Here is a 19,171-nt window from a genome sequence, read left to right as displayed (position 1 = left end):
CGCTCAGTTTATAATGGAATGCCTCACAACAGGTAATAGTCTGTTCAGGACTTCGAGAGTTGCCCAGAAAGTAATGCATCGCATTTTTTTCTTCAACAATTCTTTATTGAACGTAATGAGAATTACACACACGAAGGAATGGTGTTTTATCTGTACATCATATTTTTTCACGCAATCTCCATCCCTATGACCTTCCTCCAGCGCGAAACAAGGGCGTGTATGCCCTGTCGGTACCAATCCTTGACCTGGTGGCAGAGCCAGTGCTTCACTGTGTGAATCACCTTCTCATTGTCCTCAAAATGTCTTCCACGAATGACATCCTTTAACGGCCATAACAAGTAGAATATTGCTGCAACATGTGAGGTGTGACAGCCGTGGATGGTCTCTCCGACCGCTGCAAATTGTGGAGCACCGCCGAACCGTCTTCTGATGACCTCACCCTCCGTGCCCAGCGACTAACTGTACATTGGTCGACAGCATAGGCTCCATAGACTTTGCACAAGCATTTGTAAATGTTCCCCACAGTTTCTTTCTCTGCAGTGAGAAGTCCAATGACGGCACGTTGCTTGCAACGTACATCCCCTACAGACGCCATTTTGAAACTGTCCTGCAGCTACGCTATCTGTCGGAAGTGACGGAAACTTGGTGCGGTCACTCAGGAGATACATCACGTTTCGCAATCGTAGCGTTGTCTTCAGTTGAGAAAAAAAAGCGGTGCATTGCTTTCTGGGCAACCTTCGTACTACTAAAGTCGGCCCACATAATCTGGGGGGAAGTCGCTGTATGGAAGAATATTATCCAGATTATCCAGATGTTGATTATTATGTTTTCGGGACGTTAGGTCTTCGACGAAGCAATCTTAATTTGTCTAGGGGGCAGGAGTGGCAGTTCAATCAAAGTTTTCAGAAATCTTCCAAATTCAGATTCCTTTGAATTAAAATCATTTGGCAATCCCAATGACTGGATCTTTCTCCACCATGTCTGCCCAAGATGAAATCTGCAGCCCTGTATATTCGTTTGGGGTCAAATGCAAGTAATTTCCTAATGAATTGCCGTCTCAAAATAAACATATATAATGTGCGGGTTGGTGTTATATGCTATCAAGGACAAGGCTTCTTTGCATGTTTCATTTTTTTTAGTTTGGAAGCAAAAAAAAAATACAAATGAGAAATAGTTTTTTTCATTTACCCCGTGAATTACAAATATTTGGTGGAACAGCTTAGGGCAACTCCTGAAGGTTCCGTCTATAAATAAATTTCTCTCGACTTCCAAAAAATCCAAACTGCTTTGGCATGAGAAACCCACAATTCTCTTTCCAGGGTCATTCACGGTAAGTTGTTGGGCAGCTTCGAAAGGTTGCGTAATCGAGTACCATTAATATTTTTCCTTATTCAAAACAAGTCCTGAGTTGTGAGAGTGTCAGTATCACCGTTAGAGCTAACGCAAGGTGTATAAGTTTGGAGGGGCCTTCACACAAATTTTCTTCAGCCTCTTCTCTTCACAGAATTACTAACTCTCTGCCGGTTTAACAAACAAGAGTCATGCTCTTCATGATTGTGGTCCAACTGAAAACCGACGATACAGCTTAAATAATTTAATTTTGCAAAACACTTACATGTTCTCCTCGTACACTTTATCCACCAACGTCATCGACGAGACACTTTGTGGAAACAGAATTTATGACCGTCTGCCACCAGCACTTGCTATTATACAGTATCAAGCTCACCGCTCACACACACAGTGCACTGACTATGCACAGGCATGAGTGACCTGTCTGCGCGGCCGTGGAATGGAGTAGCGAATCGCCGCCAACTGAAAACGGATGTTACTGTTCGGCGAACTTATCGAAAGTGGGAAACAGGTCTTTTACTATTCGACCGCAGGGGCATCAATACGGCAGCAGCGAAGGCAACTTTCGTGGCTTCTGCAAGACGGGTCGCCACCCCATTTTCTACAGATCGAGCAACTGGATCATTCCATGTCAATTCAACCAATTTGAGAAAATGTTCCAGCTGATAGTCTCAGATTTGGCTGAAATTTAGCACAACAATGCTACCAAGTGTGGAACACTCATGTACAAAATTTTAAGTTCCTCTGCCAATTAGTTTCAGAATTATGGCTTGTAAAAAAAGGTGGCGTGGCCCGAAAATTGCAACCCGCATCTGGCAATCTATCTTCAGACCTAACTTCAGGTCTTAATAGCTTTGGAACTATTCCGCACAGTCCAGTGAAATTCTTACAACCCAGTAACATCCACTTAGAGAACACACTCTATGAATCAAAACACCAACAACATATTTCTGAGGGAAAATAAAAAATTCCAAAATCTGAGAAACATGGATTTTCTAAGTGTGGTAGCACAAAAGGGACAAGTGATATCCAAGCCAAATTTCAAACACTGCATAAGTAGACCGTAATATGATATGTGGCAAAATTTCAACTTGTTATTGCAAGGCATTTGTGTGCAATAAAAGTTGACAGAGATGTATTTGGTTACGTTTCTTTTAACACGATTTAGCAAGTAATACTGATGATGCAGACAGCATGTTTCAGATAAAGCTGCAGCAATTGTTGGGAACCATTAGGCAACAGAAAGTTAAACAATGGTAGTTTTCAGGGACAGAATGAGTCATTGTTAGGCAGGAACGACAAAGGAAACAAGCAACAATTACAGGTTACTCATGTTTTTAAGATTCTAGTTCAGACTTGTCAGTACTGTGCTCCATCGCAACGTTTCGTGGTCGATGGATTGGCCGAAGAGGTCCGGCAGCATGGTCTCCTCGGCTACCAGAGCCGAATCCGTCGGATTTCTGGCTGTGGTAATTTTTAAAGGCATTAGCGCACGCCCAACCCATCGACGATATGCAGACATTACAGGAGCGTGTTACCAATGTTTGTTTATTTATCTTGATCCAACATCAACTGATTACAAAAAATGTTTTTTTTGTTCCAGTCTTCTGGATAAGTCGGAGCCTTCTTACTAGGGTTACACATTATTGGGTGGCACTTTTATCTACACAACTTTTTCTAAATTTAGTTGAGAGAACAGAATTACATATATGGACTATACATAAAAAAATTTGTTATTGCCATACTTAGATTAAGGAATCTACAGTTTGTGACACAGTATTCATATCTTACATTCAAGTGTTTACAGTTTGTGACACAGTCTGAGACTACATATATTTTTAGATAGATGGACTTCCATCATACGAGTGTACTAAATCTAGAAACTCATCTATTGAATATACAGGATTGTTTAGGAGCCATAATTTTAATTTCGTTTTTAGTTTTGTAATGGGCAGTTTGGAGATATTAGGTTGCAAGCAATTCAGTAGTTTTATGCCTGCATAGTGAGGGCTTTTCTCATAAAGTGTTGTTCTATGGGAGATGATGTGGGGTCTCTCTCTACCTCTAGTGTTGTGATTGTGTATTTCTTTATTAAGTGTTTTGTTACTGTTTACTGCCATAATGATTATCTTCAGCACATACAGTTAGTATTTTCAAGTCTTTAAACAAATTTCTGCAGGACTCCTTGGCACATTTCTTTCCCATAATTCTGAGTGCCTTCTTTCGTAAGATAAGTACACTTTTCATATTACCTTTACTGCTGGATCCCCATACCTCTATCCCATAGCTTAGATGGGATTCAAATAGTGCAAAATATATTTGCCTCAGAGTGGTGATGTCACAAAAAGGTGTCAGTTTTCTTAGGACATATATGATAGTACATAGCTTTTTGCAAATATCATTCACATAATCAGACCAGTTTAATACTGCATCAAGTGTCAGGCCAAGAAATTTGGTCGAGTATTGTTTTTTAATGTATTCATCACCCATTAAGATTTGGTTTTCATGAGTTTTTTGCCTCCCAAGATCAAATTCAATATAGACAGATTTATCTGTGTTTAATTTTAGTTTGTTTTCGTTAAAATATTGTAGAATTAAGCCTGCTGCAGTATTGGATTCCACCTCGAGCTTCGAATAGCTTGGATTGCAGCATATTAACGTGGTATCATCTGCATATAAGATAGCTGTTGGATGGTTTGTTATGGACTGAATATCATTAACATAAATAATCGATGTCTGAAGCACTGCTCGAATGGAGCCAGGTGTGTTTGAAAGAACGAGTGGTTCACTGCGAATAAAGGCTGAAGGATGTTTCAGGATGCGTAAGTAACCACACGCAATACTGCCTACAATATGTAGTTTTACTTAACAGGCAGATGGGGATGAGAAGACACATTAGTCTATATCCAACAGGTAGTGATTTCCGGACAGATCATTGTATGAAATTTTTTTTCTTGTTTTGACCGATAGTACCTCCTATAGAAAAATGCAACGCTATCTTAAAACAACCTATGTATATGTTATACAATTTTATATTTGTATGTTTTCAGGCTATGTGCACTGGCGTACGATAAATAAATTTGCGGTAGATGGTTGGGGATGACTCACGATTAAATCTTTGTGCGTGGTACGCACTGTTACAGAGCGTGGTGCTGGAAAACAACACGCAGGCGTTCATGTGGTGGCAGAAGCCGCCGGTGCAGCCACTCATGAAGATCTACGTCTTAAACTACAGCAACCCCCAGCAGCTGTATGAGGGCAAGGACTTGCGGCCGCGCGTCAACGAGGTCGGGCCCTACACATACAGGTGAGGCGGTTACCAAGTCAGTCTGACACATTTCCGTGCTGGCCTAAGGGATGCTCGTTTCTCTTCAGTAAACTTTTAAATGCGATTCTGTCTGTTTTAATTATTCGGGAGTTGACCGTCTGCTTTTAATCTTTCGTTACTTTTTGCGTCTAATTTCATTGGGAAACCGTTGAGATTGAACTTAACATATTCATGGGTGGACATGAGAAATGAAAGGTTGCAATAAATTTTTCATCTGTGATTATAACTTTACGCATGAAATATTCCGTTGCAGATTAATAAAAGTGAATTTCTTTGAATATTCAAAAATAATGATTCAAGTTTTACTTTTATTCAAGTACTAAAGCTGTTTGTGCAAGAATGAAAATATTATTGTCCATCGAACTTAGCAAACATTTTCACGTTGCAGTGGCTTTTTGTTTAACTGGATATACCCCAACTGTCTTTGAAGCATAAGACTATCTTTACTATATGAAAATATTTTCTTTATATATTGCTAAGCTCTCATGAAAATTATCCACTTTAAATACACTTTACGATATGTTCAGAATTTATCACTTTTTTGAATGAAAATTTACAAAAGCTGCAGCTTGTATCCACCTGCGAATGCACAAGATAAAATCTACTATCTCTTTTTATTCTGCATCTGGAAAGCTGTGAAAAGAAACACCTTATTATTTTCCTTCACCTCTACCTGCACCCTTTTTAGGATGTGGTCGTCACAGCGATCGTATATTTAAATCTGCCCCTGCTGCAGACTGCTCGCTCGCGGCGCAGCTCCGCACCGCCAGCGATATCCAATAAAATGGTGAAATTTCTTAAATAAAATGCCCGGTGCGAACTTTGCAGTAATTGTGAGAAACATATTTTACTAGATAAATATATTTTAACAGAAACAATTAAAATCTTTACCCACCTTTTACAATCCCAGCTACAAATGGCGTCGATCATCGACTTATGACAAATGAAGACTACCTAAGAGCATAATTCAACGTCACGGGTTCCTCTCCCATTCAGTCCGTGCAGAAGACAAGCGATTCTATTACAATATGTTGCCTATTTATATCTTAACTAATTCTTGTACAGCCTTTGTCATTTTTAATTACATATCGTTTCTTCTGTGGTGGTTTTCACATCCTCCGCCACAGATAGTTTTTCACACTCTTTGAATAATCATTTATAATAGCAAAATTCATACTATCTGTTGCCTCACAAAATTAAGTGTCCATTTGACATTCAGTTAACAGAAATACACATGAATTATTTGTTACAGTGAGCATTATACATCGAAATGTTCTTTTAACTTTCACTTTGGAGGCGTGCTGCCAGAGAACGTTACAATTTTTTATTTAGACTGTCGGTGAGTGGCCCGTGGCGGAACGGAGAATTCGCTAGTCATTCCGTTACTTCCTTATCCTGTCATCGTATGGTATGGTTCACAATTATTAAGTTCCCAATGCATTAAAATTGCTTGCTGAACTGGGACAACTCAAACCCGACACAGTGAACACACAATTATCTGCGTCAATACAAAAGAAGTATGGTGCTACATTGGACATAAAGTAGCAAACGTACTAAGAACTACAGCCAATGCAACCACTCTTGGTAAACTACTCAATCCTGGTGAAGTCCTATTCCCAAACGCTAAAAGAAATCCATTTAACTGGTTAATGGGACAGACGGTGTTCTACATATTAACAAAAGAAAAAAAGCAAAGAAGATTTTTTCATACACTTGACTGCACAACATCACCAGCTTGAACAGATAAAAAACTATCGACTGAAATATGCGACTTTTTCAAAGAGAATTTCGATGTAGACTTGAATGTTTAAACGTCATTGTCTGAATTTAGAGTTTTATTCTCATTTATCTCTGCATTACATTTAAAATGTTATTTCAAGTTTTAAAGAAAACAATTGGTTTAGTTTACTGCATTGATAAACACTTAAGGGCGTGTGAGTTGACGTAGGCGAACTATGGCACTGTATCTCCAGATCTTCAGTTGTGTTCATTTTATTTGCATTTATTAGAAGAAGATTAATTAGTTACGAGGGGGGAAAATAATGAGACACTGGAACATGGAACCATTTTTGGTGTTGCTTGTAAATATATACGGCAGAAGACGCCAGTTAATTTAATAGCTTTTCGTTTTACACAAAGAAGTTTACAGTAAAGTAGACCAGAAGTGCTTAGTGACTATGATATTATCAGACTTTCAGTTGTATTCATTTTGCGCCATGTAACGCAGCAGAAGACGTTTGTTACAGGGAAAGAAGAAAATATATGGAATAAAAACAGCCACCAGTTGCGGAAGGAAGAAGTCAAAAGCTCTGGAACTAAGTTTCAACCCATATAAAATGTCCTTCTTCAGAAGTCTTATCACGTTTTACATGCATGCCAATAGGCTTAGTCATAAATAAAACTGACAATAGTAAAAACAGCCGTCTACCTTTGTTCAAAATGGTTCAAATGGCTCTGACCACTATGGGACTTAAACATCTGAGGTCATCAGTCCCCTCGAACTTAGAACTACTTAAACCTAACTAACCTAAGGACATCACACACATCCATGCCTGAGGCAGGATTGGAACCTGCGACCGTAGTGGTCCTGCGGTTCCAGACTGAAGCGCCTAGAACCGCTCGGCCACATCGGCCGGCGACTACCTTTGTCACACATAAAATAATACACCTATTAGATGTGGCGTGTGTAACCAGGAACAGATAAATATGCAACTGCACATCAGATGTGGAGTGTGTGGCCAGTAACGGATAAACATGCAACTGCAAGAGTTCTGAAGAAGGCATATTTATATGAGCTGAAACCTAGGTCCGGAGCTTTTGACTTCTACCTCCCGCAACTGGTGGCTGCTGCTGCAGCCATGCTTAAGATTCTAAAAAGGAAGAAAAATGTTTTTGTAGGGGAACACGTTGTACGCAGATGACAGTTTACCCAGGAGCACACTATGTTTCTTTGTCGTGCCTTGTCTAGTGACCGATTTTAGAATCGCAAGAAGGAATACGCAGCAGAGACTGCCGTATACAGTTCCCGCCAATTTCTACAGTTTTTGTTGTTGTTGTTAGACATACGGTTCTGTTTTGCGTAGCATCAGTAAATATTTCGCGTTCTACTCATTTAAGTACCGTATGATATATGAAAGTTATTTGAAATATGTAGTTAATTCTTCAGATACACAATTTTACGGTAAGTAAAATGCTATATTTTTTTATAATTATTTATGTAACATGTGGACAGTTAAACCATACTTGATATGCCGTGTATCATATTGTGGCTTGAAACAGAAGATCTTCTGCTATGGAATGTGTGATACTTGCAGAGGAGCTGAGTTCCTTTAACGTCTTAACAATTTTACCTGTCTTGAAGGTAATAATTTGTGTTAGTTTTCAACAGCTTCTATTTCAACATGCGTTTAACTACCAAATTGTTTCTAACAATACTTACATTAAATTTGCTTTCACTTACTGATTATTAGTGTGTAGTAGGGTAATAATGTAACAGACGGAGAAATACATATTGACGAGCTTTTATGGGTTCCAATGCTATTAAATTTCGATCTAATATTGGTACTAAGAACATGTCCACGTTGCACCTTGGAAAATATTTTCACGTTTGGAAAAACCTTAGTTTTTCCAAAATAATTTTTGTAATTTTAAAAAAAGACTGTGGAAAATAAAAGATGAATGCCATCTTTTAAAAATGGAATAGCAAAATATATTAAATTTCTATTACAGAGCTGGCTAGAAACGAAAGTCTAAAAAATATACCAAGGTACAACAGTCCGCCTTCAGAAGACTTTAGTGAATTTAGTAGCCGCTTCTTTTAGCAAGTGGCAACTATCTACAGGAAAAGAGGGATGATATTCATTCTGGGCAAATCGCATGTTCTAATGAAGAACTGAAATTTAAAGGCAGTGAAGCCAGGCGAAGAAGGCAAGTCATGGAAGGAGAAAGTAAAAACGGTTGTGAGTTCAATCCTCACCTGAGGCATAGTTCTGCTTCACATCAGCCGGCCCTGGAAGTATCGTTGTTATAAAACTAACAAAAATAATTGCTCTGAACTTCACCCGTGAAAGGCAAGTTCCCATGTTCAAGTCACGGTCTACCACATAGCCTTCATTCACCACTCCACTGTGGAGTGTAAAATTCATTCTGGTCACATTAAGTTGGTAAAACTGAACTATAGACGTCGAACTATATCTCTTGGAGCTTTTACGGTTATCTGAAGATCTCACCGGAAAACCGAAAATTTTTTGGAGACGAGTATCAAGGAACGCAAGACAGAGGTCGTCCACTAGTTCTCACGAAAGATTACTTACTGCTTGAACAACTGTTCAATAAATGAAAAAGACTTGCCAGTACGTTCCAGGAATATCAGATTTCTATGCCACTCAAAAAACTCCAAGTTTGAATGTGCGTGTTCAACGGAATACCCCACTGAAATTCAGAAGTTATCTGGAATGAAATACGAGGAGCGAAAGCCTATTTACATCTCGTAAAGAAAACAGACAGCAGTCACAAGTCTCGAAGCACTTGAAAGAAAAGTCATAACTGATTAAGGATTGAGACAGGGTTGTAGCTACCATCCTTACTATTCAGTCTGTAAATACACTACTGGCCATTAAAATTGCTACACCAAGAAGAAATGCAGATGATAAACGGGTATTCATTGGACAAATATATTATATTAGAACTGACATGTCATTACATTTTCACGCAATTTGGGTGGATAGATCCTGAGAAATAAGTACACAGAACAACCACCTCTGGCCGTAATAACGGCCTTGATACGCCTGGGCATTGAGTCTAACAGAGCTCGGATGGCGTGTACAGATACAGCAGCCCATGCAACTTCAACACGATACCACAGTTCATCAAGTGTAGTGACTGGCGTATTGAGACGAGCCAGTTGCTCGGCCACCATTGACCAGGCGTTTTCAATTGGTGAGAAATCTGGGGAATGTGCTGGCCAGGGCAGCAGTCGAACAATTTCTGTATCCAGAAAGACCCGTACAGGACCTGCAACATGCGGTAGTGCATTATCCTGCTGAAATGTAGGGTTTCGCAGGGATCGAATGAAGGGTAGAGGCACGGGTCGTAACACATCTGAAATGTAACGTCCACTGTTCAAAGCGCCGTCAATGCAAACAAGAGGTGACCGAGACGTGTAACCAATGGCACCCCATACCATCACGCCGGGTGATACTCCAGTATGGCGATGACTAATACACGCTTACAATGTGCGTTGACCGCGATGTCGTCAAACACGGATGCGACCATCATGATGCTGTAAACAGAACTTGGAGTCATCCGAAAAAATGACGTTTTGCCATTCGTGCACCTAGGTTCGTCGTCGAGTACACCATCGCAGGCGCTCCTGTCTGTGATGCAGCGTCAAGGGTAGCCGCAGCCATAGTCTCCGAGCCGATAGTCCATGCTGCTGCTTGTGCAGATGGTTGTTGTCTTGCATACGTCCCCATCTGTTGACTCTGGGATCGAGACGTGGCTGCACGATCCGTTACAGCCATGCGGATAAGATGCCTGTCATCTCGGCTGCTAGTGATACGAGGCTGTTGGGAGCCGGCCGAAGTGGCCGTGCGGTTAAAGGCGCTGCAGTCTGGAACCGCAAGACCGCTACGGTCGCAGGTTCGAATCCTGCCTCGGGCATGGATGTTTGTGATGTCCTTAGGTTAGTTAGGTTTAACTAGTTCTAAGTTCTAGGGGACTAATGACCTCAGCAGTTGAGTCCCATAGTGCTCAGAGCCATTTTTTTGAGGCTGTTGGGATGCAGCACGGCGTTCCTTATTACCCTGCTGAACCCACCGATTCCATATTCTGCTAACAGTCATTAGATCACGACCAACGGGAGCAGCAATGTCGCGATACGATAAACCGCGATCGCGATAGGCTACAATCCGACCTTTATCAAAGTCGGAAACGTGATGGTACGCATTTCTCCTCCTTACACGAGGCATCACAACAACGTTTCACCAGGCAACGCCGGTCAACTGCTGTTTGTGTATGGTAAATCGGTTGCAGACTTTCCTCATGTCAGCACATTATATGTGTCGCCACCGGCGCCAACCTTGTGTGAATGCTCAGAAAAGCTAATCATTAGTATATCACAGCATCTTCTTCCTCTCGATTAAATTTCGCCAGTAGTGTACTATAAGGTGTCAAAAGTCATGGGATACCTACAAATATCGTGTCGGACCTCCTTTTACCCGTGGTAGTGTCTCAACAGGACGTGACATGGACTGAGCGAATCGTTGGAAGTCCCTTGCAGAATTATTGACGCACGCTGCCTCTGTAGCCGTCAATAACCACGAAAATGTTCTCGGTGAAGATTTTGTGCATTAACTGACTTCCAGAATACGTTGCATAAATGTTCGGTGGGGTTCATAATGAGCGATCTGGATGGACAAAGCTTTCGCCCGAATTGTCCAGAATGTTCTTCAAATCAATCACGAACAAGTGAGGTCCGGTGACATGGCGCACTATCATAGATAAAAATCCCATTGTTGTTTGGGAACATGAAGTCCATGAATGGCCGCAAATAGTGTGCACATGGCAGAAGATAACCATCTCCAGTCAATGATCAGTTCAGCTACACATGTAAACATAGCCCACATTGTAACACACCAGCTAGCACCAGCTTCCACAGTGCCTCGTTGACAACTTAGGTCCATGGCTTTGTGAGGTCTCTACCACACTCGAAGCCTACCATCAGCTCTTACTAACCATAATCGGGACTCAACTGACCAGGCCACAGTTTTCCAGTCGTCAATAGTCCAGGAGAGGTGCTGCAGGCTATGTCGTGCTGTTTGCAATGGCACTCGCGTCGGTCGTCTGCTGCCATAGCCCATTAACGTCAAATTTCGCCGCACTGTACCAACGGGTACGTTCGTCGTACGTCCCACATTCATTTCTGCGATCATTTGACCAAATGTTGACTACACAAACTTCAGCAGTAGTGACGACTCTATGCAAGCCTGCCGCCGTGGCCGAGCGGTTCTAGGCGCTTCAGTCCGGAATCGCGCGACTTCTACGGTCGCAGGTTCAAATCCTGCCTCGGGCATGGATGTGTGTGATGTCCTTAGGTTAGTTAGGTTTGAGTTCAAATGGCTCTGAGCACTGTGGGACTTAACATCTGAGGTCATCAGTCCCCTAGACTTAGAACTACTTAAACCTAACTAATCTAAGGACATCACACACATCCATGCCCGAGGTAGGATTCGAACCTGCGACCGTAGCAGTCGCGTGGTTCCGGACTGAAGCGCCTAGATTTATGTAGTTCTAAGTTCTAGGGGACTGATGACGTCATATGTAAAGTGCCATTGTGCTCAGAGCCATTTGAACCATTTTGAACTCTATTCAAACGACGCTGCTCTGCCGGCCGGAGTGGCCGAGCGGTTAAAGGCGCTACAGTCTGGAACCGCACGACCGCTACGGTCGCAGGTTCGAATCCTGCCTCGGGCATGGATGTGTGTGATGTCCTTAGGTTAGTTAGGTTTAAGTAGTTCTAAGTTCTAGGGGACTTATGACTACAGCAGTTGAGTCCCATAGTGCTCAGAGCCATTTGAACCATTTTTTTGGACGCTGCTCTCGGTCATTAAGTGAAAGTCGAAGACGTTGTCCGTGGTGAGAGGTAGTACCTGAAATGCGGTATTCTCGACACACTCTTGACACTGTGAATCGAGAAATACTGAATTCCCTAACGATTTACGAAATGAAAAGTTTCATACGTCTAGCTCCGACTACCGTTCCGCGTTCAGAGCATGTTAATTCCTGTCGTACGGCCATAATCGCGCCGGAAACCCTTTCACATGAATCACCTGAGTACAAATGACAGGTCCGCCAACGCATTGCTCTTTTGTACTCTGCGGGCACGATACTACCGTCATCCATATAAGAGTATGTGCATATCGCTGTCCCATAATTTTTGTCACATCATTGTATAGCATACAGTAAAAGAAACCGAGGTGAAGTCTGGAAAGACAATTAAAGTTCATGGAGAAGAAATAAGAACTTTAAGCTTTGCGGATGACATGGTAAATCTGTCAGAGAATCAGGTAAGCGGAGTGGATAGATCTTGAAAAGAGTTCATAAAATGAACAAGTAAGACAAGGATAATGGAATTAGGAAAACCTGGTATTCTACGGAAAGTAGAGTGTATTTTTATACCCTTAATCACATAGGAAAGTGAGAGAATTAAAAAAAGCGGATAGGTTAAAGCTAAATATAATGGGATTTAGATCATTGGGGCGGCAGAAAGAAGAGGACTGTTAGCCAGGTAAGCATAGAGATGAAACAGGGCTAATGAACAGGAGTGTGAATTACTCTTGGATACATCGTGGGAGCAAAATGGCTCTGAGCACTATGCGACTTAAGAACTTAGAACTAATTAAACCTAACTAACCTAAGGACATCACACACATCCATGCCCGAGGCGGGATTCGAACCTGCGGCCGGAGCGGTCGCTCGGCTCCAGACTGTTGCGCCTAGAACCGCACGGCCACTCCGGCCGGCTCGTGGGGGCAGACAGTGATCAATGTAATTACTAATATTACTAATAGTTACTATTAAAATCAGTCTTGATCACAAATTTGTATATTCTGGTAACTGGTTTCGACCACACCTGTGGTCATCTTCAGATCTACAAGTCAAATACAAAGTCTGATCAGAGGACTACATACATTATAGAAAATTATATAAAACTACAAAGTTATAAAACGATGAATTACCAAAATGCTGTATGAGCAGGAGCCTCCTTCTGGTGGTAAATCACTGCTAGATAGAGCAGTGCAAGTCTTACTTATATACTGGAGACTCCGCCCAATTTTTACAGAATGATGTCATCGCTAACCAATGAGTTAAAAGTCAAATAACAACGTAAAATTTCGTAATTAAAGAACAATGACAAGAATGAAAAATAAAAAACATGGAACTTAGCTGGTTCAACAGCTATTGTCAGATAAAATATGTAAAAATATTAAAAATATGAGATAAATAAAAACCGTTTCGACAGTCCATGGGTTGCCTTCTCTGAGCCTGTTGGAGAACCATTTAGAAGCTACTAGTTACCACGGTAAGTATAGACGCCATTCCAAAGATGTGGCAGCAGGCTACTCTCCAGCGAAGGTGTTGTAATATCGATAGGCAAACACTGTCACGTCAGACGACGTACCATGAACAGCAGCATGTTGTTATGGAAATGATAGACGCTCTGCCAGGGCGCTTTCCATTAAGGAGGCTGCAAACCGTTGACTGACGTATTGCAGTAAATGCTGCACAGATACAAGTGCAAGGCGTAACAAGAGACATCCATTTGTATAGATTATTCGAGAGATAATAATTAGTTCTTGGAAATGAAAACTGAGGAAGAAAGTAATCGAGAGGGCACAGTACTTGTGCATAAAAATACTGCCTATGACGCTCCTATATACACACATATATATATATATATATATATATATATATATATATATATATATATATAGGAGCGTCATAGGCAGTATATATATATATATATATATATATATATATATATTGCAAATTTTACATGTGCCAGTATTAAACGACACTGCTGTGTTTTATTTTACACGCCAGTCTTATAAACAAAAATATAGTTAAAGTATAAAAAATAGTACTAGAAGACTAAGAATAAAACAATGGTAGTGTAAGGTACGGAATTAACAGGTACCTGTGACTAACACTGAAGCAGGTGACATGCATTATTGCCCACTTAAATATATGCACAAAATTATAACAACAGTTTATATTACCTTTTGTTTCTTAGTAAAATGTAAAGGAAAAGGAAAAACTGAAGAGTGGATAAAACTTACGAGACAGGCTATGTTATTATAGAATATCACTTGCACATAAGTATATAAAAATGCTTATGAAACAAATATAGAAACATAAATCGTGTATATACCATTAGTCAGAAAGTAGAGGGAATTTAAAATACAATGTTACAAGCCGTAGTGTCAGAATATTAAATGGATTAGAATTTGCACTACGCATTCTTAAAGGGAGACAGAGTAAACATTCTAAAAACAGATTGTCAGTAATAAAATAATATGTGGTAAAAATAATAAAGGTTAGAAAGTATAAAAAGTTTTTAAAGGTTTGAATAATTTTTAACAAATGAGAGACAGAAGAGTGAGCAACCGACTGCACGAACAGTTCGACGACGTTTGCAACAGCATGGACTATCATCTCGGAGACCATGGCTGCGGTTACCCTTGACGCTGCATCACAGACAGGAGCGCCTGCAATGGTGTACTCAACGAATAACCTAGCTGCACGAATGGCAAAACGTCTTTTTTTCGGATGAATCCAGGTTCTGTTTACAGCATCATGATTTTCGTATCCGTGTTTGGCGACATCGCGGTGAACGCACATTGTAAGCGTGTATTAGTCATCGCCATACTGGCGTATCACCCGGCGTCACGGTATGGGGTGCCATTGGTTACACGTCTCGGTCACCTCTTGTTCGCATTGACGGAACTTTGAACAGTGGACGTTACACTTCAGATGTGTTACGACCTGTGGCTCTACCCTTCATTAGATCCCTGTGAAACCCTACGTTTCAGCAGGATAATGCACGACTGCATGTTGCAAGTCCTGTAAGGGCTTTTCTGGATACAGAAAATGTTCGACTGCTGCCCTGGCCAGCACATTTTCAAGATCTCTCACCAATTGAAAACGTCTGGTCAATGGTGGCCGAGCAACTGGCTCGTCACAATACGCCAGTCACTACTCCTGATGAACTGTGATATCGCGTTGAAGGTGCATGGGCAGTTGTACCTGTACACGCCATCCAAGCTCTGTTTGACTCACTGCCCAGGCGTATTGAGGCCGTTTTGCGGCCAGAGGTGGTTGTTCCGGGTACTGATTTTTCAGGATCTATGCACCCAAATTGCGTGAAAATGTAATCACATATCAGTTCTAGCATAATATATTTGTCCAATGAATACCCGTTTATCATCCGCATTTCTTCGTGGTGTAGCAATTTTAATGGCCAGTAGTGTAACAGCGCCGCGGCACTAACAACAGTTCATAGACTCCTTGGAGTGCAACAAACCGGTACGGATAATAATAACAAGATGTGGTCGATCGTCGTGGAATCAACAAATTGGCTGTACACCCGAAAGCACGATGTACATCAGTCACGTCGATTAAACCTGAGAGATCACACCAAGTCATTGTGACCGAACTACATCCTTCCGCAACTAGTAGTGTGGGGAATAAATTATTTCACAGTGGCAGAGGATGAACCTTCCACTTATCACTGGTTAAAGCATGGATGGCGCCAGTGAGTTGTGATACGCGGTCAGCTGAGTAATGACGTCAGCGCCAAGAGGACAGTCTCTGTGTTTTGCGTCACGATGGCTGCCTGGTGGTATTCACGTTGACGCAGCGATGACACGCTTCCAGATGTTGGCTGACCTACGTAAGCGACTTTCGTGCGCCTCCTTATCAAGGAAGAGAATTTCATCACAGCGACTCCAACGCTGCAGTTTCTTTCGCCGGCGAACTGAAGTCCATACTCGTGTCCGAGTGCGAGAGTAAAGTGCATGAGGTATCGTCACGCTTGCGCGTGCGCTGTAGAAAACGCATGAAGATGTGTAAGAGACAAAACTCTGAGGGATTCCGAGAACTACAACTACACAACCACAACGGACAAAAAAAATTACTTCCCTCCATAACAGTCGAGGTGCATTACGAAGCCTGTGAATTCATCTGTCTGGAACGTATGCATGCAGCCTTGTAAACACAAACGTTGTCATCTTGGAGCACAGGAGCGTCAATAGCATACTCATAACGAAGTAGCAGAAAGAGCAGCGGCTCGCCATGAAACAAAAAAGCACCACCAAAATATGACAGAACCATCCACAGCCAGAACTACACCCTCCCCACACTGAGGTTAGAGACCTTATAGGGACGTTGTTGCACTCGAATCCTTCAATCATTTGAAGAGGCAAAATTGTCAGGCCTGGGGCCACACGCCTGCAGCCAGCTGCTGGTCAGTTTCCCCGTTGTTTATCACGTTGAAGACTTGCAGCCTTTGGTTTCGATGCAGGTATCTTGATAAAATATAGATATATCCATATTCTTTCCAAAAAATATCGACATATATCGGTGATATTCTTCCCACTGATACATCAATATCGAAATAGCAATATCGAGTGCCATATTTTTATTTTATGCTACATTTTTCACAATTTTCGGTAAATATTTAAATTATCCTTTTCTAATTGTAGTAGAACGTAATTTTACTTTATGAAGAAGTCTTACTACCTTTTGAGCTTTTGTCACGTATAAGTAGCACAAACAAGTAGTCCGATAGCATTGTCGGGAGTCGGTGTGAATAGAATAAAAAGATTTCCGATGTAAAGAAATAGCACACCAGTTGCATTAAAAACCAATTTTTAACGCAACTAGTGTGCTATTTGTTCACACCGGCATTCTTCAAAAACAGTTGCTGAAAATGGTGAACAAAAATCTAAATGACAAGACCAATGTTTGCGGTGTGCCGAGACGTGTGAGGGCAAATACTGAGGTAGTGGGCACTAAGCGCTAACAACACAAACTGCAACGTTTAAGTTCACCGCGAAATTTTTGACACTACAGCTGCAAGATCGCTGGCATCGGCAGAAATGAAAAAAAAAGAAGAAAACACAGGAAAGTCGACATGAAGTGTTCCTGACAAATCCGCTATGTGACGAAACCGAATGACGGACCCATCGGAGACCTTTTACTGTGCCACCTACATGCAATTACCATTGTTGGCAAAGTGGTTATCACCAAGCGTGAACGCGCTCTAAGGAAGACGATGCGGCTGCTAGCTTGTTGGCGTACAGAATATCTAAATCAGTACTTAAATATACGACTCTAAAACCGTCCGTACATTTACAATTTACAGCTGACATTTTTATGGGCCGGAACGTCAATATTTTTTCCATCGATTTTTCGCCCTTCTTCGATATAAAGAGGACCAATAATGATACTTTTTTAAATATCGATATATCAGATTCCCGATATTTTTAAAAATATCGACAGTCCTATCTTAGTGTAATCAATTCTCTTTTGCGAGGTGCCAGACTGCACTTGTTCATTGCATGCATTGTTCACTCGGAAACTGGTTGAGATGAATCTTCGTTCACTGATAGCAACAACTGCCACTGACGAGGTGTGACACTCATAGCAAATAGAGAGTCTAAAAAGAACCGGACAAGTGCGAGTAGGACTCGGACGTGTACAATAATAATAAAAATAATAGTAATAATAATTTCGTCTGTCCCAATCGCCTGCTGCAAGTCTTTCTATTGAATGTCACTTCGACGACTTGCGTGTCCCTAACTTACCCCCAATTACCCAACCGGGAAAAGGAAAGATACAGGGAATCCGAACCACGTGTTTGTTTTTGGTGACTCCTCAAAAAGATGAGAGGCGACGGCTACGTGGAAACAAAGACTGAAAAATCCGTAATCCGAATGAGATTCGATCACCCGACCTCGCAGTTTCCAGGCATGCACTTTACCGCTAGATGAGCAGACTCGACATGTCTATCCACAGTTCGTCTGTTATCTTTCGGTGAGTGAGTTTGCTAGGATCAAAATATTTAACACTTTTCTGAATATTTTGACTGAATTGACTTAGAAGCTTGAATGTTTTACACCGCCAAGGGACCGTTGACGTTAGTATTTGACACAGATTTTAACTTGATACGTCTATTCGTTAATGAGAAAAAGGGTCTTAAGAGACGGACAGACAGAAAGACAAACGGTCGAGAAATGGCAAAATAATATTTTTATATGATATAATTACAAATTAACAATTTTCGTGTTTCTTACTTTACTTGTACTGTGAAACCTTATTTCTTGGCCTACAGAGTCCGCCAGAAAAATATACACCACTTTAAGGAACGGAAAGTATTACTTGTGTGTTTATTCTACATTTAATAATTGATCACACATGTTGTACAACCTCCAGTTTAGCACGTGGTTACTTTAAATGTTCAAAATGTTCACCGTTGGCGGCCTTACACATAACAGACCGACGAGCGGTCGCAGCAACTACGTCAGTCAATGTTACAGTGGAGATCGCTGCACGGCTCTCTGTTATCTTCTGGCGAGGTTCCTCCAGCGTGCGTGGCCTACGTCGATAGTCGTTATCTTGCACAGTTCACCACAAGTAAAACTCCATAGGTGTTATATCTGGTGACCGTGGAGGGAACTTTATGGGCCCGCTTCGTCTAATCCAATGCCCCAGAAAATTGTCATCCAGGAAAGGATGGTGGTAGTGTGGTGGCGCCCTGCCCTGTTGGTACAAGATCTCTTAACCAGCTCCATAAAGCGCAGGTATACCTGGCAAAATTTATGTGCGTAACATTGCCAGGTACACTTCTCCTGTGACATTAGCATCAAGGAAACAGGGTTTTACTGAGCACCTAGATGATAGTTCACACCATACATGAACCCCTGGTAGAGC

At 41.4% G+C, this 19,171-nt stretch overlaps 1 protein-coding gene across 1 annotated transcript in view; it reads left to right on the top strand.

Moving 5' to 3' along the window:
- LOC124545461 (lysosome membrane protein 2-like) overlaps positions 1-19,171 on the top strand; it is a 217,979-nt gene that overhangs the window by 125,204 nt on the left and 73,604 nt on the right. The window contains exon 3 of the mRNA XM_047124389.1: positions 4,494-4,657. Within this exon, the coding sequence (XP_046980345.1) occupies positions 4,494-4,657 (164 nt within the window). The remainder of the gene's footprint in view (positions 1-4,493; positions 4,658-19,171) is intronic.

The sequence above is a fragment of the Schistocerca americana genome, chromosome 8 (genome assembly GCF_021461395.2).
Source record: "Schistocerca americana isolate TAMUIC-IGC-003095 chromosome 8, iqSchAmer2.1, whole genome shotgun sequence".
Lineage (NCBI taxonomy): Eukaryota > Metazoa > Arthropoda > Insecta > Orthoptera > Acrididae > Schistocerca > Schistocerca americana.
This window is presented reverse-complemented; position numbering and strand designations above follow the sequence as displayed.